Here is a 25,633-nt window from a genome sequence, read left to right on the forward strand (position 1 = left end):
AAAATATATATTGGTCCGTTTCTTTACTCCTAAAAACACATGTGTTTTAATACACATTTATTTGCACATATTGCTGTACAGTAGTATCTTACAAGATAGGAACCACGTAATTTATATAGTTTCTTATAAAATGAAAAAAAAAAGGTTTCATACGTATAGATCTTTATCAATATTGAAACACAAATGTTCAGACTACATTCTCATACCATGTATGTTAACACAGACTACAGAGATTCGTTAGAACACATTCTCATACCATGCATGTTAACACAGATTACAGAGATTCGTTAGAACACATTCTCATACCATGCATATTAACACAGATTACAGAGATTCGTTAGAACACATTCTCATACCATGCATGTTAACACAGACTAGAGGAATTTGTTAGAACACATTCTTATACCATGCATGTTAACACAGACTACAGAGATTCGTTAGAACACATTATCATACCATGCATATTAACACAGATTACAGAGATTCGTTAGAACACATTCTTATACCATGCATGTTAACACAGATTACAGAGATTCGTTAGAACACATTCTTATACCATGCATGTTAACACAGACTACAGAGATTCGTTAGAACACATTCTCATACCATGCATGTTAACACAGATTACAGAGATTCGTTAGAACACATTCTTCTACCATGCATGTTAACACAGACTAGAGAAATTTGTTAGAACACATTTACATACCATGCATGTTAACACAGACTACAGAGATTCGTTAGAACACATTTGCATATCTTACATGCTAACACAGACTAGAGAAATTTGTTAGAACACATTTACATACCATGCATGTTAACACAGATTACAGAGATTCGTTAGAACACATTTACATACCATACATGTTAACACAGTTATTATCATTAAAATTAACCTAAATACATGGGTATATTTTAGTTTCCTGTTTACAACTTTCAAATGAATCTTCAACACAATTATTAAGCTTCATCTAGTCGTCGATAGATGGCATAACGTAAGAAAGCTTCGTATTTATAGTTATTTATGAAGTTTTATCTTAAATTTTTAAAGAGTATGTCATACCTGTCAGGTTTCAACATCCCAGCTGAGACAGTAAGCGTTTGTTCGTTAGTTGTTACGCTCTCGTTGAAACAAGTATTCGCCACCTGGTGGTGACATGACCAATCAAATAGAATGTTTTCTGTGGTAAGTGTGTTGGGGTTGACGTAGGAGTAAGGAGCGCCTTTCAACAAGAAGTAACTAGTTTCGTTTCCAATCACCAGGGTTTCAGGGTCAACCCAAGGTCTTAAAGACCTTTTCTTAATTACGAATAAACGACTAACTTCACCCCGCAAGATGTCACTACCATTCACAGAAACTGAAAATAAAATACTATAAATATCACAATTTTATTATAAATCAATTAAACACAATTATGGAAAATAAAATACAAACAAACTAATGAATAATAACACTTCAATTATCATAAACCCTTATTCTAAGTAAATTACCGCTACTTCAACTACTTCAAGTTTCATTATGTCAGTAATACCCTTCGTTCTTTATTTGTATATGTGTAACAAACCATAAAAATGTTTTTCATTCAACGAGTCTCCACTAATGTCACGTGATATATAAATAAACCATGACTTCAAGTTTTGTGTTATGTTCCGTAAACGTTAAGTCTGTCAATGCTGTTAAGGTTGAAACTGTGACAGACTGATAATCAGATATTGTGTGACCACTTTTCCAGATTATTAAGACACATTAACGATGTTTATTTACATGTACTGACTCTCCATTTGGGGTTGGGGGACTCTTCGCCTAGTCTAATGTTTTAGAACCCATCCTTGATTGTTATATTGAAAAGAGACTATTCACAGAATGTATCAGCTTACTTTATAACGGTGTTTGGTAACACCGCGTCAGAATATATTTCTAAAATACTGTTATTTTAAACGACTGTAAAAATATTTTTATTTATTCTTACGTAAGGTTACACAATAGACTATCTGCGATTTGTCCACGACGCGTGCTCGAATCTCAGATTTTTTTTGGCATTGTAAGTTCGTAACTTTATTGTTGATTCACTGGGCATATTAAAAGTAGCGAAAGGAAATGAGCATGGTTTCCTCTGGAAAATACTGTAAGTGGCTGATGACAGAAAGAGGAAAACTATAATTAGCTCATGAAATACAAAATACGTCAGATTAAGATGATACTGAAGTACTGTTTTAAAATTCTTATCTCATACACAAACATAGAGGTAATAACCTTCAATGATGCAAAATGTCACCAGTAAGTTACTAAAAGTATGTAATAGAATTTAGTGACTCGTATCCATTCTTTTTGTATTGATGGTAGAGTAATATGGAAAACGCTACATGATTTACTTGAATCTTAAAATGCTAAAGGTGGTGTAATAGTGTGGGAAATATTACCATTGCAGTATTTGGGTCGTATGATGTTTATGAAAAGTTAATCAAGAACATCCTAATTACACCTGAGCATGACTATTGACAATAGTTCTTCCAAGGTGAGAATTAAAAATATCCAAATTTTTATTGTCTGAAATCAGTTCGAAATGTCAATACTTAGGTCAATACGTTAGAAAAACTTATTACAGAAATGCCACCTAAACTGAGCTTGAGCGTCGCTTTTCCTTACTTACTTATTTTGTGGTATCTGTAAACAGCTTACCTATTTTAATTCTGTAAACAACTGACAGATTTCACATCTCTAAGAACGGGACAGAATTGGATTTCTGACACTTCGAATCTAGAAGAAAAGTAGCTTATCCAACTATTAGCTGGGAGTCTGAATTGACGCATAAGTCGGTGTATATAACTAATATTATGAGTAATAGAATAAATGTTTTTGATCAAACTCAACTTTTCGCGCCTCTTGTGATCAAAATCAAATGTTTGCCTTAGATATTTCTCGTTTTTTATTATCAGAATAAACTGATTTGATAATTATTATTTATAATAGTAAGTTTTAAGTGTTTTTCAGAGTATGACTACCATAGTTTCTAAAATCAGTCTTTAGCAAGTTATATTCTTGTCGCAGAACTAGAACATAGATTTATGCGTGTATATACAGCTTGATTCGTATCATGGTTGAAGTTAAATATTCCAACATGTCACAAACATGACCGTACATTATATTTTCCAAACAATGCTGCTAGTCACCTTCTACCATTTTTCTTCTACTCACAGTCTTTTAACAATTTGAAGACAGCTTTTAAATTGATATACTGAAGCCCAGTATAAACTAATGGTTAGGCCAATCGACTAACCTGCGGGTCACGGGTTCGAATCTTGTCACCAAATATGTTTGCCCTTTCATTTGTGGGGATTTCATTGTGCGACGATTAATCACAGTTTTCATTGTGAAAAAGTAATCGAAGAGGTTGTGATGGAAGGTGTTTACTAGTTGCCTTCCTTTTAGTCTATAACATTCACATGAGGGACAGCTAGCGCGAATAGTCCTCAAAAAGAAGTTAACAAAATATATCAGTCACAAAACTTCAAGTTTCCCCACACTTATGTGTCACTACCGACTTTAACCCGACATTCATTACCTTCTTTAAAGGGATTTCATATGTAAAGATGTTTGACAACTATTCCTCAAGCTGGCCAAACCTCGTGAGATATTATTGGGATTATGGCCGACAATACCTTGAACAACAAAGGTTCACAAATTGATAATGCCTGTATTCAAATAATATAAGATTTAGTTTCTGCAATACAGGTTTGACACGTGAGCTATACTGAAATATATTACTTTTAGTTTCGGTTATGTAGTTAACTTTCTCTTGTTCAGAAACGTTTTAAAACAGAGTACACATACTCACCAGTTACAGAGACAACGAACGGTCCACCACTGGTCAGTTGATTACTTGTTACAGTTGCACTTCTTCCCGTAAAGGCTGTCAAACTGAAGTCCGAACTGTTTGTTGACCACAAGAACTGTAATAAAAATATACTAAATTTGATTCAATGAATCGTTGAACCTTACAAAATCTAAGAGTTGTTAAATATCCTTTCTCTCGCTTAAGTCTATAGGCCACATCAGCATACAGGGCCAAAAACCATTTTAATTGCATAGGCCCCATTAATTAACAGGGGCAAAAATAACTATATAGGTCGCATCAGTTAATAAGGGTAAAACAAGAAAATTTAACTATATAGGCCATGCCAGATAACAGGGGCAAAACCCAACTCAAGTGTGTAGATTACGTCAGATAACAGGGCCAAAAACCAACTTAACTGTGTATACTACGTCAGATAATAGGGCCAAAAACCAACTTAACTGTGTAGACTACGTCAGATAACAGGGGCAAAACCAACTTAACTGTGTAGGCTACGTCAGATAACAGGGGCAAAAATCAACTTAACTGTGTAGACTACGTCAGATAACAGGGCCAAAAACCAACTTAGCTGTGTAGACTACGTCAAATAAGAGGGGCAAAAGCCAACTTAACTGTGTATACTGTTGCAGATAACAGGGCCAAAAACCAACTTAACTGTGTAGACTACGTCAAATAAGAGGGCAAAACCAACTTAACTGTGTATACTGTTCCAGATAACAGGGGCAAAAACCAACTTAACTGTGTAGGCTACGTCAGATAACAGGGGCAAAAACAAACTTAACTGTGTAGACTACGTCAGATAACAGGGGCAAAAATCAACTTAACTGTGTAGACTACGTCAGATAACAGGGCCAAAAACCAACTTAACTGTGTAGACTACGTCAGATAACAGGGGCAAAACCAACTTAACTGTGTAGACTACGTCAGATAACAAGGGCAAAAACCAACGTAACTGTGTAGACTACGTCAGATAACAGGGGCAAAAGCCAACTTAACTGTGTATACTGTTCCAGATAACAGGGCCAAAAACCAACTTAACTGTGTAGACTACGTCAAATAAGAGGGGCAAAAGCCAACTTAACTGTGTATACTGTTCCAGATAACAGGGGCAAAAACCAACTTAACTGTGTAGGCTACGTCAGATAACAGGGGCAAAAACAAACTTAACTGTGTAGACTACGTCAGATAACAGGGGCAAAAATCAACTTAACTGTGTAGACTACGTCAGATAACAGGGCCAAAAACCAACTTAACTGTGTAGACTACGTCAGATAACAGGGCAAAACCAACTTAACTGTGTAGACTACGTCAGATAACAAGGGCAAAACCAACGTAACTGTGTAGACTACGTCAGATAACAGGGCCAAAAACCAACTTAACTGTGTATACTGTTCCAGATAACAGGGCCAAAAACCAACTTAACTGTGTAGACTACGTCAGATAAGAGGGGCAAAAACCAACTTAACTTTACAGGCCACGTCATGTTCGTGGATTTGTGAAATACTCACTTACCACAAGCTACAGGAACGAAACAAGTTCGTGAAATACATCAGTGACGAGTAATTAAACAAATTATGCTGGAACGTTTTCGGACAAGGTTTGGGTTGTAAGGTTATATAATTTGAGGTTGTCGACTCATACTTCCTAGAGCTGTTTATTACTACCTCGCATAACTGGTCTAATATGTATAAAAACATTTATGTGTATAACCCTCCTATAGGAATGACTTTTAATATAGTTTGCAATGTTTTGACATTTTGTTTGTTTTGAATTTCGCGCAAAGCTGCACGAGGGCTATCTGCACTAGTCGTCCCTAATTTAGCAGGGAGAGACTAGAGGAAAGGCAGCTAGTCATCACCACCCACCGCCATCTCTTAAGCTACTCTTTTCCCAACGAATAGTGGGATTTATCGTAACATTATAACGCACCCATGGCTGAAAGGGCATGTTTGGTGCGACGGGGATTCGAACCAGCGACCCTCATATTACGAGTCGAACGCCTTAACCCACTTGGCTATGCCAGGCCTATTTCGAGAGTGTATTTGAAAGCCGTTTTTATGTATGATTGTTTCTATTTTACTTTTAAGGGTACGTTTGGTCAATGAAGCGAGCAGAACAAAGGGACATAGTGTTTGTTGACGGGTTGGGCAAAACTAATGTTTACCACTTTGTAATAAAATTATAAATTTTTCCACTATAGTAATTTAATGGACATCTTTGGATACAGTAATATATTTAAAAATGATATTTTATAAAGAAATTAATTTGGAGTCCACACAACAAATGGTGGGTAAGGGTTAAACATTTATTTTTACAATTATGTAACTGTTACTCATGACACCAGAATAACGTGCACTAGTAATATCTAATTTTAAGCTAGTGGACTACTCAAAAGCACCCACCGCCAACTCTTGGGCTTCTCTAATCGACTAGTAGAATTAGACTGTCGCTTCTGTACATTTCCTGTTGAGATTTGAACTAGGTCGGAAATTATAATTTTTTAAAATTAATGATGACTGGTTAAATAGAAACTAATGATGAACGTCACATGACATTAACAGCTTTGGTATAACAATTATTATAATCATATCAAATATCTTAAGATTTGTTATAACGGTTTTCTTAAAAACATAATATTTCTTCTTTCAAAATCACTTAAAATTGATTTGAAACTGATCTTACTTGAAGTATCGATGACGTCAGGTTTACACTTGCGCAGATGTCAACCAAGGTTGTGAATGTGACGTCACTATCAGGGTTAATAAGTTTAGGACCCGCGAGTGTTAATGCGAGTGATTTGGACGTTCGACGAACTGTGTGAACCACAGGAATGTAGGTGTGTGACCCTAGGCGGTTCCTAGCTGTCAACATAACGATGAAGTCAACGTTTTCCTTCAACTAAAGTAAAGATAACACATTCTAAGAAAACATTCAAGCAGTTTATGTTGTTTTCAGGTAAATTATCTGGGAATACGTTATTTAAGAATGATTCACAAACTAAATACTAGAAAGAAAATGGTTGTGTTTATTCTGATACGTTATAAATATCCGACAGACATCACACAGGCAAGTGCAGACTAAAGGTTTACGACTATCGTTCAGAGGAAACTAAAAACGTGAAAGAAGCAGATGTGAGCAAAAAGTTTATGTTAAGCCTTCAGAACACTGTAAACAGTCTTTCGTAACGTACTTTGAAAACACTCGTTTTTATTAATTTGTTTCCATTTTGAGAAAGTATAGACACAACTAAAGTAATGACCAACTTCTCTCTACTTACCCGGTCACTTGAGAAGGACAACAATCTTGGATTTAGAGCTTTATTTCTTGAAATTTCCTGCTGTAACTCGTGCAAGCCGTAATATATGCTTGGATCTTTAAACGTTGAGTAACATAGAAATAATCACGTTTTAATTAGAAATGAATAACCAATATACAATAAGCTGAAGGTCTGAAGTTTGGTAAAATAAATTTGTAAAACCAAACCAAGAAATAAAGTTTATCTATCTGCATTGTAAATATGGATACAAATATTACTAACAAATAACATTTATCCACCTACACTGTAAATATGGATACAAATATTACTAACAAATGACATTTATCTACCCCACATGGTCTTTTAGTTGCTGTGCCCTTTAATAACATACGAAAACTCCACAAAAACGCTCAACTATTTTGTAGGTAAAATGTTGGTATAAATATATACTTCATAATTATCTGTGTTATATCACAAAGTTACAGACCATTACTCGATAACTATGGAAGAATACATTTTTATTACAGATGTAATTGTCAACAAATAAATGATCACGTCAGTAAAACTGTAGGAAAACAATGCATAATTAAGCTGTTTCTACGGAAATATAAATTTTTTGTCATTTCAAAACAATAATTTTCGTGGTGATTTAAAAATATTGCATATATTCTAATGTTCAATAAGACCTTAGGGTGTGAGTGCTATGTCCAGTTGTTAGACAGGATAATTTTCCCCACAAACACAAAATAAGAAAACCACCTTTAATTCTATAAAAAAAACAATCTCCAACTTATCATTCTTCCCTAATTATTATCTAATGTAGATATATACAATCCTAAATCTAGAAGAATGTTGTACTGTGTGGTTCATTTAGAACAATGCTGTTCTCTTGTGTGGTTCATTTAGAACAATGCAGTTCTTCTATGTGGTTCGTTTAGAACAATACTGTTCTTCTATGTGGTTCATTTAGAACAATGCTGTTCTCTTGTGTGGTTCGTTTAGAACAATGCAGTTCTTCTATGTGGTTCTTTTAGAACAATACTGTTCTTCTATGTGGTTCATTTAGAACAATGCTGTTCTCTTGTGTGGTTCGTTTAGAACAATGCAGTTCTTCTATGTGGTTCGTTTAGAACAATGCAGTTCTTCTATGTGGTTCATTTAGAACAATACTGTTCTTCTATGTGGTTCATTTAGAACAATGCAGTTATCCTGTGTGGTTTATTTGGAACAATGCTGTTCTCTTGTGTGGTTCATTTAGAACAATACTGTTCTTCTATGTGGTTCATTTAGAACAATGCAGTTCTCCTGTGTGGTTTATTTAGAACAATGCTGTTCCCCTGTGTGGTTCATTCAGAACAATGTTGTTCCCTTGTGTGGTTCATTTAGAACAATGTTGTTCCCTTTTGTTGTTCATTTAGAACAACGTTGTTCCCTTGTGTGGTTCATTTAGAACAATGCTGTTCCCCTGTGTGGCTCAAATACTAATGTTGACACGTCTTTCCCGTCATTTTGGTTTATATTAAAAGATCCGATAAATATAGTTAGAGTGGTTATAGTTCCGACAGCAGAATAATAGATGATAGTATAATTATGGTTGTATGATGTTACAAAACATACCTGATGCCCCTATCTAAACAAAGACATGTCTTAGTTTCACAAGGTTTGTATGAAAGCTGAAACTCGTAGTTTATAACAACATAATAGCTGGAGTATGTTCTCTGGACACAAGTATTATTATTATATTTATATAGATATGTATATACAAGCACGCACTGACATATATATACATACACAATTATATTAGTTTGTTTTAACCAAAAAAAGACGAAACAAAAATAAGAACAAACAAATGCTGCACCAATTTAAAGAATCTCAGAGTACAGGCTATAAAGTGGGATACAAAATATACCTTAGGTGTTGGAGGTGACTGAAGAAGTACGGCCCACACTGCAGTGGGGATACACTGTCTATCAGTCTTTACCTCCATTCGCCAGGCTCACATAAAGAAATAAAATAAAGGAATAGTAATAGAAACTAAAAGTAAATATATAGAAATTAGGAGAGCGAGATGTGGGTGTTTAATCCCACAACGTCCCACATCTATATCACCCTTCACTGCCTGCAGACAGTTCTGGGAAGGTGACTGCTCTTCAAAGTAAAGTTTTAATTTAATTTACTTAACTCTATCAATATTAATTTTCTCTAAAATATATTCCATGTGTGTAGTTTGTTGGTGACTATGTCACACTTTTCCATTGCACAAATTCATTTTGTAAAATGAGAAAATGTAACTCATCTATTAACATGAACAAAATGTAATATAGAATATGCGGGTCAAACTTCTAACCCATTCCATATACATATAAATTTGCACAGAACTTAAGTTAAAAACAATTTAATGAATTCCATAGAATATATTATGCCCGCCATGGCCAGGTGGTTAAGGCTTATAATAAACTTTATTCTAAACAGAATTTTACGTAGATTTACCATTTCTTTGTGCTATTCCCGAACTCTATGAATATCCAATTAAATTCAGATTTATTTCTAATTCAATAAGAACAATTATCAATCAACCTATATTTTAAAATATCCAAGTTATTGTGAACAAATAAATATTCAAACATTTGATTTCACCACGTTGTGCAACACATTTCAATTAAATGATTTAATCTTTGTTTTAAAATCATTAATAAAATAGTTCTGTTATCCTTTCATATAACTGGAACAAAGAATATTTAGCACCAAAAACATAAAATATACAAGTTTCTATATTTACAATAATTATACATTTTTCAATAACCAGGGTTTTAAACAAGTAACAGGATTTCCAATGGAAGCTAACTATTCTACTTGTATAGCAAATTTACATCTTTACTATTATGAAAATATATTTATTGAAAACTAAGAGATCCAGATATATTTAGCGTAACTTACAGATATATAGAAGATTTAATTACTGTAAGTAATCCTGAAATAAATAACGTTATTAACATTATTTATCCAGTAGAATTAAATATTGAAAATACTTCAATTTCTAATATAGAAACACATTATTTAGATTTGGAAATTAAAATAATAGATAAGGATATCAATGCAAATATTTTTGATAAAAGAAAATATTTTACCTTTTCAATATATGGTTTACCCTCTTTTAATAACAATGTACCATACTTTCCTGTTATTAGCATTATAAGTTCACATTTATTAAGATTTTGTAAAATTTGTAATAAATTACAATATTTTATTAGTAATGTTGAAATACTGATACAAAAATTAATAGTTAATGGATTTAGTAAAGAAACTTTAAGTAGCATTATTAAACTATTTTGTAACAAATACAAGAATATATTAAATAAATATAAAGAAATAAAAATTAAATAAAGTTTATTAACATTTTCTAATATCTGTTTTTAGTTTCGAATAAGGTCATTTAAGAACATGGTACTACTGTATGCGGATGTACAACCTTACCGAATGTAAATGCTTGTTTAATTGCAGTAGACTTAATGATTGGTGGTTGGGAGTTATGCTAGTTAATTTAAATAACTGGATGGGACCCTTCATACTAGTATAATTCGTTTACTAGGCAACCAATTAGTGCCTTGCCACCATAATAGGGGCTGGAATGCTAACTTCGAGAGGTAAGTTAACTTACTTACCCTTAATGGTAGTGCCTTACTTTTCTTATTCTTATTTTTCAATTAACTTCTTTTCCTCTTTACTTTGAAGAACTGTCACCTTCCCACAGCTGTCTGTAGTGTAGACAGTGAAGGGTAATATAGATGCGAGACATTATGGGTTTGAGCGCACACATCTCGCTCTCCTAATTTTCATATTTATTGCTACTCCTTTATTTTTATTTCTTTATGTAAGACTGGCAAATGGTGGTTAAGACTGATAAACGGTGTATCCCCACCGCAATGTGGGTTCTACATACAGTCACTTCGTAAACCTAGGGTGCATTTTATATTCCGCATTACAACCTATATCCTGGGATCCTTTGAATTTATGTAGCGTTTTTATTTTAATTTATATTTGTTTTGGCTTGTTTTTGGTTATAACAAACTAATATAATTAGTCAAAGGTTTGGATTTGCTGTTTTTAACATAATCCTTCCTTTTTGATTTTGTTTTAAATTAATTTGATTAACTGTATCAATATTAATTTTCTCTAAAATTTTTACAATTATATATATATATATATATATAACCTGTACAGTATGTATGTATATATATATATATATATAGGATATTAATACTGAAGAATTAAGTAAAATAAGATAAAATAAAAAGGAAGGACCGTGTTTGGGGGTGACTGTAGGACCAACACTCCGGTGGGGATACACCGTCTATCAAAAAAAAAAATATATATATATATATACATAAATTTTAAATCCAGAAACAAAATACACTGCATATTTTTAAGAAGGATCCTAGGATACAAGCTACAACCTGGACATATAAAATTATCCTAGTTTTGGAGGTCACTGAAGAAGAAGGACCCATATTGGGGTGGAGATACATCGTCTATCTGTCTTAACCTCCGATTCACTAGTCTCATATAAGAATATCAGAAATTAGGAGAGCGAAATGTAGGTGCTCGAGCCCACAACGCCCCACATCTACGAGGGCTGTTCAAAAAATACGCGGACTGTTTGAATTGCGCGGCTCCAGTTGGTTCCAGTGAAATCCGCTTGGTGTCGCTAGGTTCGCACAGATCAGCTGATTACGACGCCATTTCCCGATTGCAGATATCTTCATTTGTGTATTAGCTACGCGGTTTTAAGTGAAGTGCGATTTTTTCGTTTGGCGGATTTCAGAATGAATGACCTGAAGAAGCAACGACTTGCTGTGAAATTTTGTGTTAAACTTGGAAAATCTGCGACTGAAACTTTTGCTATGCTTAACACGGCTTACGGTGATGTTGCTATGAAGCGTACGGCATGTTTCAAGTGGCATGAACGTTTTAAGGATGGTCGACAGTCCATTGAAGATGATGAGCGTCCTGGACGTCCTTCCACGTCAACTGACGACCCACACGTCGACAAAATCAACACCCTGGTGCGGGCAAATCGACGTCTGACTGTTAGGGAGTTTGCTGAAGAGTTTGGGATATCAGTTGGATCTTGTTACGAGATTTTGACCGAAAAATTGAAGATGCACCGCGTTGCTGCGAAATTTGTGCCTCAGAACTCGTGCGTTATTGGCCAAACACTCAATCACTGTTCTTCCCCCCCCCCCCTACTCACCTGACCTTGCTCCTTGCGATGTTTTCTTGTTCCCCAAACTCAAAAGACCCTTGAAAGGAAGAAGATTTGAGACGATTCCCGAGATTAAGGCAAATGCGACGAAGGAGCTGGAGGACATTACAAAAGAAGCGTACCAGGGCTGTTTCAACAAGTGGAAACACCGTTGGGATAAGTGTGTGTGCGTTGGGGAGGAGAGTACCTTGAAGGGGTCCCAGACCTGTAACTTCTAAATAAAGTACATTTTGTTTTATGACGTCGGTCCGCGTATTTTTTGAACAGCCCTCGTATATCAGCCTTCACTGTCTGCAGACAGTTGTGGGAAGGTGACTGTTCTACCAAGTTAGAATAACAAAAACATAAAAAAAGATTTAAAAAAGGTACTACCGTTTGGGGGTAAATAAGATAAAACTTACCTCTTGAAGTAAACGTTCTTGCGCCCAATATGGCAGAGGCACTAATTAACACGACATCAGTAAAGTGACAGTTTACTGTGACTGTCGTGCTTTAATATGCGGCTCAAGGTGTACATCTGCATAAAGTAGTGCCAAGTTCTTAGATGACCTTATTTTTAACTAAAAATAATTCTTACTAGAATTTCTCTGATTTTACTTTCTTTGTATTTATTTAATACATTTTTGTATTTATTACAGAATAATTTAATAATTTTACTTACAATTTCTTTATTAAATCCATTAACTATTAATTTTCTTATCAGTACATCAACATTATTAATAAAATATTGTAATTTATTACATATTTTAAAATATCTAAATAACTGTGAAGTTATAATGTTTATAATAGACGGGTATGGAACATTATATATTTATAACACACAAATATAAACACATGTAGTGTTTGAATTTATATATATATGTATGTATACATATTCCGTTATGTTTCTGTGATTGTTTTCTTATCAAACAACAAGTGCTACGAACTGAACTAGAGATGTTTTGTTCTTCTCACGAAATTCAATGTTTCACGAAAACCTCCTCGATCGGATGCAGCTTTGGTTTGTGGTTATGACATAACAAGTCTATTTCACTCACTTTGTAGATTAGAATTTCTTTACGTTTTCAATAATCAAATAAGATACACCCGGATGTAGAAATAGTTTGATAGTTTTCAACTGAATACTGACTAAAGAAAGAGTGACCAGGTAACACCACTTGTCGTTTACATAACAACTTTTATCTAAGAAGCACAACTGACTGTCGCAATTATAACGCCACTTCTGCAACTGGAAGAGCGTAGCATGTTTATCAACATTTGACACGAACCCTGGAGTTTCGATACCCAACCCGACATGTTAACCATCTAAGACAGTTCTGTGAATTCAGAAGATATTGAGTAGCGTGTTAGCTGTAACTGTCAGTGGTCCTGTCATTATTAAATAACTTGATTTTTGTAAGAGATTTCTTTCTCAGTTATTTGTCTCAATTGCAGCTATTGAACTCGGTTACGTATGCCATCTGTTTCGTCGTCTCAACAAATGCCGGCGCCACAATTCTCCTTTCAAAAATGGCTAGTTGTATTTTTTGCCAGCAGAGGGTTCTTCTTTTTTTCATACATTTTATTAAGGTGTGTTTACACGATTAAAACATATCCATAAGATCTTTATTATGAAATAAAACATATTCATAATATTAAAGATATTTGTAACAATAACCGATAGATGGCACTTTTACTGTGCAGAAAGTAGCCGGAAACTATCTGTGTTGTCCAACCACGATTATCGAAACCGGATTTTTAGCGTTGTATGTATACTTAATAATTGCTGAGCCACTGGGGGGCGTTCATAGTGAAATAAAAGTCTGATCCGTCTTTAAAATTAGATTAGCCTCACTGGATTGTGGCTTTATAATTTAAATCTAAAGGCTTACAATACGTAAACACGCACAACAGCAGAATCCGATATATCTGACAGGTACAGTACCGATGGCCCATTGTGTGGTTTTAGGCTTAACGGCAAACTAAAGAAGAAAATCTTGAAAAGAAAATTGTGTGGTATTTATTATTAAACAGTCAAAACGTTATTTTTAATAATACTGTTAGTGAATAAAGTTAAATAAGAGTTATATTTTGACTTGACATAAATTGTCACAGTTGATACCACCGAAAGGGTTAAATAGATAACCTTGTATAGCCTGAAAATAACCCACTAAAATTAGGAAATCATTTATGGAAATGTAATACAACTCGTAAAATCTGTACAGTACTATGAAACAAGTAGCATTTGGGGTAGAAAAATAATAAAAATATAAACATGGCTTCAGGAAAGGATCGAATATTATTGATCTATTATTAGTGTCAGTACTATTTTCTTTAACACAGTACACAGTTCTATACGTTCTTGATGACGAGAAACCCACTTGAATAAACATGTATCTCAGAACGGCTGGTATGGGTATTAAGACTTTTACTAATAAAGCAGAGAACAACGTTTCGACCTTCCTAGGTCATCATCAGGTTCTTTGTTAAGGAAGATCGAAACGTTGTTCTCTGCTTTATTAGTAAAAGTCTTAATACCCATACCAGCCGTTCTGAGATACAGTTCTATACGTTGTTACTGGGTGAGAAATATTGTACGTCATTCTATTATGTTGTTGGATAATTCACTTTATGAAAACCCCCACTTTAAACAAAAGAAGACAGAACTATTAACACGTGTAGTTAAATCATTTTAAAATAAGGTTTTGAATATGTTTTTCTGACAGTTTCGACAACAGGAAGCTTGTCCTCTGTCTCAGTTTGTAAGACGGACGTTGATGTGCGAGTGGAAAGGTGTCAGGTTCGAGCCGCATTTTCCCTCTAAATACGCACTTTTAGATAAGCATGTTTTTCACAAAAGTGACAATAAATCCTATTATGCGATTAAGGGAAGGAAGCCATTTAAGATAGGTTATTCTTCTAGCGAACAGTTCTAAGTTAGGGTTAGCTTAGCGTAACTCATTTGTAATGTATTAGGCATTAATAGAGCCAACCAAACAACGACTTTACGTATATCTAACACACAGATAGGGGTTACCCTGAATGACACATATGTTTAACACACAGATAGAGGTTATTCTAAGTGTCACGTGTGTTTAACAGACATACATAAATGTAAGTAATCTATCAATCATTTCATCAAATTATGTCATTTATTTAAATAAAAAAAGTAAGGGTCCTAAGATCGAGGTACACTTACAACGTTGATCTGGTTTGACTGAGCCCCATTTATAGATGATATTAAAGTATTGGGTGGTGTTGGCTGTGAAGAGGATGCTGCTGATTTACAAAAGGATTTAGATCATCTAGTGAGTTGAGCAACTAAATGGTAGATGGAATTTAATTATAATAAATACAAGATAATGTATGTGGGTTATCATAGTTTGAATTATAAGTATAATGTGGATGTAAATAAACTTAACAGAGACGTGAAAGAAAGGGATCTTGGTGTAATGGTTGACCAGGCTCTACAGCCATCCAAACAGTGTGCTGTTGCTAGTGGTAGAGTAAATAGGAATTTAGGTTGTTTCTACAGAAATATTGAATACAAGTCTAAATAGGTTATAATTTCATTGTACAGGTCACTGGTTAGGCCACATTTGATATATTAATTGTGTTCAGTCTTGGGCTCCATACCTTATGAAAGACGTTGAACTGTTGGAAAGTGTTCAGAGAAGGGTTATTAGAATGGTGCCTGGGATGAAGGAGTTTTTATTCAAGGAGAGACTGAAATCTCTAAAAAATGTTTTCTCTTGGAAAGAAAGGTTAAGAAGTTCTTGATTTAAGTTTTAAGCTTATTAAGGGAATTAATAGTGTTGATGAATCTTTTTTTTCTCATAAATAAAAGTGACAATATTAGGACTAAGGGACACAAATATAAATTTTGGCAGGGTAGAAATCATCTTCAGCTAAAACAGTTTTATTTTTTGTAACAGGGTGGTTGGTTTTTGGACTGGGTTGTCTTCAGATATTGTAGACATAGTAAATTTAAAACCTTGATAAGTACATGAATGATAAGGGTTAGCTTTATGTTTTTAAGTTAATTTAGTTTGTAATGTGGAACAACCGAGATGATCCAATAGAACCCATGTTGTTCTAAAACATTGTTTAACTACATACAGACGTTACCTGAAATGTCACGTATGTTTAACAAACAGACAGATGATACTGTAAGTGTCACATATGTTTAATACACAAACAAGCACCTTGTATGTTAACACACAAACAGATGTTATCTGGAGTGTCACGTATGTTTAACACACAAGCAAGTGTTACCTAAAGTGTCACATATGTTTAACACACAAACAAATGTTACCTGAAGTATCTGTCGGGAAGATACTGCTGAAGTAATCCATTTCATGACATGCGTCAGCTGTGACGTCAGTCACGGTAATATTTATGGTTCCTCCACAGACTTCACTCGGACCGAACAGTTCAAAGTATGGAGTAAACTGCACGAAGACAGAATTTACTTTATTTCGACATGAATTTCTAAACAGTTGAAATACATACACGTCTTATTATAAAGTTACAGGTACTAAAATGTGTTTAATTTAAACTTACCGGACTAACAGCATTTTCTACTCTGATCATTCCAGTAGCCTCAAATCCTTTTTCTGATGATTTGTCTCGATTATACATGTCGTTACCAGTCCGCAGGGTCAGTATATTACTGAATGATAAAGCAGGTTCTTCTCCGAGATAGACAATCATGGTGTCGGCTATACTTACACAGGACGGGCCTGTATTTCATGATAATTAACGTAATTTTATTAAAATAAATAACTTGAAATCTATTAAAATAAATTATTTGTATTCTATTGAAATTAAAAACTCGAATTTTATTCAATTCATGCAAAAATCATCAACAATACAGCAGTCACTTGTTTTAAACTATTACTTCCAGAACGCTATTAGCTATCGTACCTTGACCAAACAGATTTAAACTGAACTGGTCGAATACTCTAAAACAGTTGATTGGACCCTGAGGAGTTAATGCGGTCGTAAAAGAAATATCCACTGCATCCAGTGTGTCCGTGAACCTGGCTTCTATAGGAACTGGCACTTCAGATTTGTTCTGTGCAAAGTAAACATACAAAATTGATACGGTTGGCTCTAAATTGATTCAAGTTTCAAAAATATTATGAGGATATGATCTTAATTATAAAATAAAAATTTTAGATTTCCACAGTCCTTTGTTCTATTTAATACTGTCAATCCCGTTGGTCTAATGATAGACCTCGAGTTGCGAAGCAAGAACAGCTGTATAATAGTTTCTTAGCAACTCACCAGAGGAACGCCGGAATCCGTGATACAGATGGCCAATTCGTCGCTTGGACAACAAGTAGAATTTTGCGGGCAAATATTTCTATTGAAGCAAAATATCGGGGTTGACGTCGTTGTTATATTTAATATAATGTTACACGACGACTCGTTTCTGAAACATTCTGACACGTTGGAACAAGCTTGGAACCTGGGGCAAAATATTTCTTCAGGAGCACAAAGAGCAGTGTCTGTACAAGATGGCAGACAGGTCTGTCGATCTTCACAGAACACGAGACCTGACGGACATTGATCCAAACAATAGGCCGCCCCAGGGGAGCAAGACGAACCTTTCTTCTTATTTCGACATACTGCACAGTCTTCTGTCTCAACACAGAAGTAATATCCAAGGGGACAAGTAATTGTTCCATTCTCACTGATCCAGGGATAATAAGGATAGGAAGAACATATCTCGGCACACTTTCCGTCAGGGTCACACTGAGTGTGCAGAAAAAAAACATTCCAAGTTAGTTATGAAACACGGAAAACTGTTTGTGTATCAAATTAGTATTTTAAAGTGAGCTTCATTGCGACTTATAGTAAACCAATGAACGCACCATTTAGAATGAACGAAACAATGATAAATCATATTGTTTGAACAAGAACTAATGATACGTAACCTGAGAGATAACAGTGTAAAGGATATATAACCTTGTCAGAACAAGAACTAATGATACGTAACCTGAGAGATAACAGTGTAAAGGATATATAAACTTGTCAGAACAAGAACTAATGATACGTAACCTGAGAGATAACAGTGTAAAGGATATATAACCTTGTCAGAACAAGAACTAATGATACGTAACCTGAGAGATAACAGTGTAAAGGATATATAACCTTGTCAGAACAAGAACTAATGATACGTAACCTGAGAGATAACAGTGTAAAGGATATATAACCTTGTCAGAACAAGAACTAATGATACGTAACCTGAGAAATAACAGTGTAAAGGATATATAACCTTGTCAGAACAAGAACTAATGATACGTAACCTGAGAGATAACAGTGTAAAGGATATATAAACTTGTCAGAACAAGAACTAATGATACGTAACCTGAGAGATAACAGTGTAAAGGATATATAACCTTGTCAGAACAAGAACTAATGATACGTAACCTAAGAGATAACAGTGTAAAGGATATATAACCTTGTCAGAACAAGAACTAATGATACGTAACCTGAGAGATAACAGTGTAAAGGATATATAACTTTGTCAGAACAAGAACTAATGATACGTAACCTAAGAGATAACAGTGTAAAGGATATATAACCTTGTCAGAACAAGAACTAGTGATACGTAACCTGAGAGATAACAGTGTAAAGGATATATAACTTTGTCAAAACAAGAACTAATGATACGTAACCTGAGAGATAACAGTGTAAAGGATATATAACTTTGTCAGAATAAGAACTAATGATACGTAACCTGTTAGATAATACTGTCAAGTATATATAGCCTTGTCAGAATAAGAACTAATGATACGTAACCTGTTAGATAATACTGTCAAGTATATATAGCCTTGTCAGAATAAGAACTAATGATACGTAACCTGTTAGATAATACTGTCAAGTATATATAACCTTGTCAGAAAAAGAACTAATGATATGTGACCTGAGAGATAACACTATTTGTAATGTGGTTGCGTTAAATGAAATGTTTAAACTATTTACTTGTTGTGTTTATTAGGAAATAAACAATTAATGACACATTTCTTTGAATACTCTGATTTCTATGAAAAGTTTTAATGGAGTAAAATCTGCCTGATTCTAGCCAACACCTTCACGAAGCTTGTCTTTATAAAATCGAACACTGTGTTATTGACTGGCATTACAGTAGCAAAAGCCAGCTTCAATTCCGTTGTTATGGGAATAGAAATTACTAATGGATGTAAAATGTATGATAAAGACCTCGTCAACTGTACACTTATTTCCCTTAATCTGTCTATTTCATATTCACTATCAGAGACAGGAAAGAAGTTTAGATCTATCATTAGTTTCCCACAAGTAACTGAACAAAATAGTTATCGTTCAGTACCAAAACTCGCAATTTGGGAATGAAGAACAAAGGTGAAAGAGTTTCTAAAACGATAATGATATTTGTAGTATAATGTTTGTTCTCAATTTGTGAATTAAAGAATTCATGGTTCGTGGCCTGATGTCATAAAATTACCCTCGCACTTAATGGTACTGGTAAATAACTCTGAGGAAAACCAAACAAACTGTTATCTGTTGGCCAATCTTAGTAAGATTCTTTACTGATGAGGGTGGTATTGGCCTCTCTTTGTACGGTTCTTCACTAATAAGGGTGGTGTTGGTCTGTCTTGGTAAAGTCATTTCCTTACTTGAAGAGGGTAATGTTGGCCTGTCTTGGTATACTTCTTCCCTTTACTGATGAGGGTGGTATTGGCCTGTCTTGGTATAGTTCTTTCCCTAACTGATAATGATGGTGTTGGCCTGTCTTGGTAAAGTCATTTCCTTATTTGAAGAGAGTAATGTTGGCCTGTCTTGGTATAGTTCTTTCCTTTACTGATGAGAGTGGTATTGGCCTGTCTTGGTATAGTTCTTTCCCAAACTGATGAGGATGGTGTTGGCCTGTCTTGTTAAAGTTCTTTCCACAGTTGATGAGAGGTGATGTTGGCCTGTCTTGTTAAAGTTCTTTCCACAGTTGATGAGAGGTGATGTTGGCCTGTCTTGTTAAAGTTCTTTCCACAGTTGATGAGAGGTGATGTTGGCCTGTCTTGTTAAAGTTCTTTCCTCAGTTGATGAGAGGTGATGTTGGCCTGTATTGGTAATGTTCTTTCTCTAACTGATGAGAGGTGATGTTAACCTGTATTGGTAATGTTCTTTCTCTAACTAATGAGAGGTGATGTTGGCCTGTATTGGTAATGTTCTTTCTCTAACTGATGAGAGGTGATGTTGGCCTGTCTTGTTAAAGTTCTTTCCCCAGTTGATGAGAGGTGATGTTGGCCTGTATTGGTGATGTTCTTTCTATCCGTCTGTGATCTGAGATTCTGTGTTTCTTATTCGGTTACTCCCCATGGATGCATCATAAGAGTAACTCTATTATTTTAAAATTAGGAACAATTAACAGAGATAGCCCTCATGTAGCTCATGTAGATAATGTGATGAAGGATGGGGAATAATGTTAATGATGTGTTGAATAATGGGGAGTAATGTTAATGATGTGTTGAATAATGGGGTATAGTGTTAGTGATGTGCTGAAGAATGGGGTATAATGTTAATGATGTGCTGAAGAATGGGGTATAATGTTAGTGATGTGCTGAATAATGGGGTATAATGTTAGTGATGTGCTGAATAATGGGGTATAGTGTTAGTGATGTGCTGAAGAATGGGGTATAGTGTTAATGATGTGCTGAAGAATGGGGTATAATGTTAGTGATGTGCTGAAGAATGGGATATAATGTTAGTGATGTGCTGAAGAACGGGGCATAACGTTAACGATGTGCTGAAGAACGAAGGCATAATGTTAGTGATGTGTTGAACAACGGGGCATAATGTTAGTGATGTGTTGAAGAACGGGGCATAATGTTAGTGATGTGTTGAAGAATGGGGTATAGTGTTAGTGATGTGCTGAAGAATGGGGTATAATGTTAATGATGTGCTGAAGAATGGGGTATAATGTTAATGATGTGCTGAAGAATGGGGTATAATGTTAGTGATGTGCTGAAGAATGGGGTATAATGTTAGTGATGTGCTGAAGAATGGGGTATAATGTTAGTGATGTGCTGAATAATGGGGTATAATGTTAGTGATGTGCTGAATAATGGGGTATAGTGTTAGTGATGTGCTGAAGAATGGGGTATAGTGTTAATGATGTGCTGAAGAATGGGGTATAATGTTAGTGATGTGCTGAAGAATGGGGTATAATGTTAGTGATGTGCTGAAGAATGGGGTATAATGTTAATGATGTGCTGAAGAATGGGGTATAATGTTAGTGATGTGTTGAAGAATGGGGTATAATGTTAGTGATGTGTTGAAGAATGGGGTATAATGTTAGTGATGTGTTGAAGAATGGGGTATAATGTTAGTGATGTGCTGAAGAATGGGGTATAATGTTAGTGATGTGCTGAAGAATGGGGTATAGTGCTAGTGATGTGTTGAAGAATGGGGTAAGAAGGTTACTTAGTGTGGACAAACAGTATTCCTGTCATTAGGTAGTATTACCCATTTAAAAGTGAGACCCTAGTGACATTTACTTCTCAAAGTGAAACATCCCGGAATCTGGTAGTGTTATAGTGTACATTGACAAAAACACCCTGCGTAACAAGTTTACAAAAGAAAAGCTACATCAGTTCTTAGAACTGACAAAAAAGACCTCGGAGTCTACTATATTTATTAACGTTTCCCTGCAAGATAAACTAAGGTCTCAGTTTTAAAATACGACAGTTGTTTACAGGTGAGTTTCTCACATTTTTCTCCGATATTCTTATCTACCTAAGGCTATCCTCTTTAACATGTAGAGTTCGAATCCTACCAGTACCCCCACCCTCTAGCTATCTATAATTATTTAAATGAAGTAATGTAGATGTATTTTAATTTCCGTTGATCACCAATATCGACTTTAAAGCACCTTCGACTCAATGACACAGTTTAGACACCTAACAACAGACAGGTAAAGAGACAAATCAAGTAAAACCAATCACGTGTTATGCGATCGAAACCTACTTTTATAACTAAGTAACGTGTTTAGCAAGCACTTAATTCTCTCAAAACACAACAGACACTTAAAACAAGCTAACAATTGATTGACAATGGGCTATTTATACCATTATCAATGTTAGTACGCTTGTCGTCACTAAGATAATAAATTATTTTATGTTTATTTATTTCCCCGAAATGGAGTCCGATGCTGGCTAAGAGTGACCTGTTTTAGCCACTCGCACAAATATATAGTAGTTTGTTGTCTGTCAGTCAGTCAGTCAGTAGATACTAAAATGACGTCACCTAAAGGGCGCTTAAAACTTAAATTTGTACGATCGTAACGTCAGTAAAATGTGCGCATGCTATGAATCACGAGAAGAATTATGTATTCTGTAGCCTACAATAGAGCATGCCATATGAACTTTAAAAGCATGAAATAATAGTATTTGTCACTTATAGTTTTGGTTTTGTTTATTCTTCGAACAGAACACTTCCATACAACTAGTTTTTGTTCTATAATACTTATTAACAGATTAGGGTTGTACAAAACCTTAAACACGTAGATAAATAATAAACACTTTGCTTTTGATATATTTTTGCAATAAAGTCAGTAAGTAAGTGATTTTTTTTCTAATTCTGCTATTGCATAATAACAATGACAAAATAGCATACAGTTTTTGGTTATTTCAACCAACGTAAATGAAATATTTCACTTACATGTAAAAAAAAACATGTTTGTACAACCTTAAAACACCATAGTAAAACACACGACACATACTGAAAATAATAATTAATTTAGGCCCGGCATGGCCAGGTGAGTTAAGGCATTCGACTCGTAATCTGAGGGTCGTGGATTCAAATCCCCGTCGCACCAAACATGCTCGTCCTTTCAGCCGTGGGGCATTATATGTGACAGTCAATCCCACTATTCGTTGGTAAAAGAATAGCCCAAGAGCTGGCGGTGGGTGGTGATGACTAGTTGCCTTCTCTCTAGTCTTACACTACTAAATTAATGACGGCTAGCACAGATAGCCCTCGTGTAGATTTGCGCGAAATTCAAAAACAAACAATAATTGAGTGTTTCTGGTGTTTAATTTTGGCAGACAAAAACAAGTGTGATTTGAAAGACACTGAAGTCGTAGAAACGAGAAATTAAACCAGAAATAGAATGTCGCTAGATTATTAGAAAAGTTTTTATCTTATTCCAAAGAGAGAAAAAAAGCTTCTGTGGCGTTTCAAAGAAAGCATTGAAATTTTACCTCGGTTACCATTTTGTTGATAACAGTGAAGCTACAGAATGGGCTATCTGCGATGTATCCACCACGGGTATCTAAACTCAGTTTTTACACTTATAGGAATTCGTACTTACTGCTGAGTTGTTGGGGAATAAGTTTTGTGACAAAAAAAATGCGAACGTGAATAAAATAGTTTAACGAGTAAATATACTTTCACAGTTGTCAAAAGTCATGCATAAACTGAAAGTTAAAAGGGATGGAAATGATTAGAACAGTTAAATATAAAGTAACACGAAAATAATTAATTAATCGTAGGAAGAAAAATAACTTTTGTTCTAAACATATATATTTAGTTTGAATTTCGCGCAAAGCTACACAAGGGCTATCTGCGCTGGCCGACCCTAATTTAGCAGTCTAAGGGTAGAGGGAAGGGAGGTAGTCATCACCACCCACGAGTTGCCAACTCTTGGGTTGCTCTTTACTAACGAATAGTGGGATTCACCCTTACTTTATAACGCCCCACTTCTAAAAGGGTGAACAAGTATGGTGCGATGGAGATTCGAACCCGCAATGCTCGTATTACGAGTCGAGTGCCTTAACCACCATGCCATGCCGGGATAAATATATACATCTATTGTTTCCTCTTAACCAATTTCGAGATGATTATCACGCAGCAGATTATCGTCTCTCACAGTAAGGGTGTTTGCGGAAGTATTGTTTCTAATAAAATGTAAATTAGAAGAAACAAACTTAGGCTTAAAAGGTATTTGCTTACTTGAATGGTTGGGCAAGGTGGAGGAAGTTCAGGAAATCCGAGATCTGAGTTATTTTCGGTTGTTTCACTGGGAGCGATTGAAGCATGAACCAATAAAGTTAATATGACAGAAACGGCTAGACCTGTAATAGCAATGTGATACGAGTTGTTTCTAAACGTTGAAAGAGCATGAAGCAATCATCATATTAAGAACACGAAAATAGGACAGTAAATTAAAAAAAAAACACATAACTAACAGTGATTATGAATCATATTAACATTATTTAAAACACTCTCTGGAGTTTCGACTTTAAATGTTTGCGTCTGTTTGACTTTTGTACTGAGAATTTCTTCAGATCAAAAGACGCAGAAGTCGAGTAAAACCAGAATACTACAAATATTAAAATTGTCTAAAATATCATTCAAACAAATAGTTAAACAAATCATGTAGAACATCAAGTGTAATACATACATGTGTGTATAGAATATCAACTATAATAAATACATGTGTGTGTCTGGAACATCAAATATAATAAATACATCGGTGTATGTAGAACATCAAGTAAAATAAATACATGTGTGTGTAAAATATCAAGTATAATAAATACATGTGTGTGTGTGTAGAACATCAAGTATAATAAATACGTATGTGTGTAGAATATCAAGTATAATAAATACATGTGTGTGTGTTTAGAACATCAAGTATAATAAATACATGCGTGTGTGGAATAACAAACATAATAAATAATGTGTGTGTATAACGTCACATTACTACAAAGTAACTTCCTTATAAGATTAGATTTTTCCAGAACAATGTATAACTTATTTAATAAATTAATTCTTTTTGAAAACTGATATTTCCTGGAAAGAAATTGTTTACAACGTGTTCTCCGTATTCCAGGTTTCTAGGTGACTGTGGTACACATAGTTATTTTATCGAGTCGGTTTTATTCAAGGAAACAGCGCGCGGTTAAACTCACTGGAGAAGTTAAAGTGGAAAATTGTACATCACATGCATGGTGACGTTCGATCACGAACGTAAATATAGAACTGTTAAAACTGTCACGATCACATGAACAGGTCAAAAAAGAAATGTCAAAGAATCTTAAGAAATAACAAACCAGGCTTCACACAGAGAGAAATCTTTTTAATTTGCAAATTTAAATTACAACACTGGAATCCGGGTTTCGATACCCCTGGTAGGTGGCTCGCCAGTTGTGTAGCTGTATGCTTAATTGCAAACAACCAGTGAAAGTAATTTTGTTTAAATAAATGATAAACATCATTATATTGTTCGGGATATGTCACAGT

The 25,633-nt window shown here is 34.7% G+C and overlaps 1 protein-coding gene across 1 annotated transcript in view; it reads right to left on the reverse strand.

Annotated features, from left to right (window-relative positions):
* LOC143236408 (uncharacterized) overlaps positions 1 to 25,633 on the reverse strand; it is a 74,542-nt gene that overhangs the window by 42,803 nt on the left and 6,106 nt on the right. The window contains exons 2-10 of the mRNA XM_076474671.1: positions 24,344 to 24,465; positions 17,639 to 18,109; positions 17,276 to 17,426; positions 16,913 to 17,091; positions 16,665 to 16,800; positions 7,129 to 7,223; positions 6,534 to 6,749; positions 3,834 to 3,948; positions 1,061 to 1,355 (exon numbers count right to left, since the gene is read on the reverse strand). Coding sequence (XP_076330786.1) covers positions 1,061 to 1,355; positions 3,834 to 3,948; positions 6,534 to 6,749; positions 7,129 to 7,223; positions 16,665 to 16,800; positions 16,913 to 17,091; positions 17,276 to 17,426; positions 17,639 to 18,109; positions 24,344 to 24,465 — 1,780 coding nt within the window. The remainder of the gene's footprint in view (positions 1 to 1,060; positions 1,356 to 3,833; positions 3,949 to 6,533; positions 6,750 to 7,128; positions 7,224 to 16,664; positions 16,801 to 16,912; positions 17,092 to 17,275; positions 17,427 to 17,638; positions 18,110 to 24,343; positions 24,466 to 25,633) is intronic.

The sequence above is a fragment of the Tachypleus tridentatus genome, chromosome 13 (assembly GCF_004210375.1).
Source record: "Tachypleus tridentatus isolate NWPU-2018 chromosome 13, ASM421037v1, whole genome shotgun sequence".
Taxonomy (NCBI): domain Eukaryota; kingdom Metazoa; phylum Arthropoda; class Merostomata; order Xiphosura; family Limulidae; genus Tachypleus; species Tachypleus tridentatus.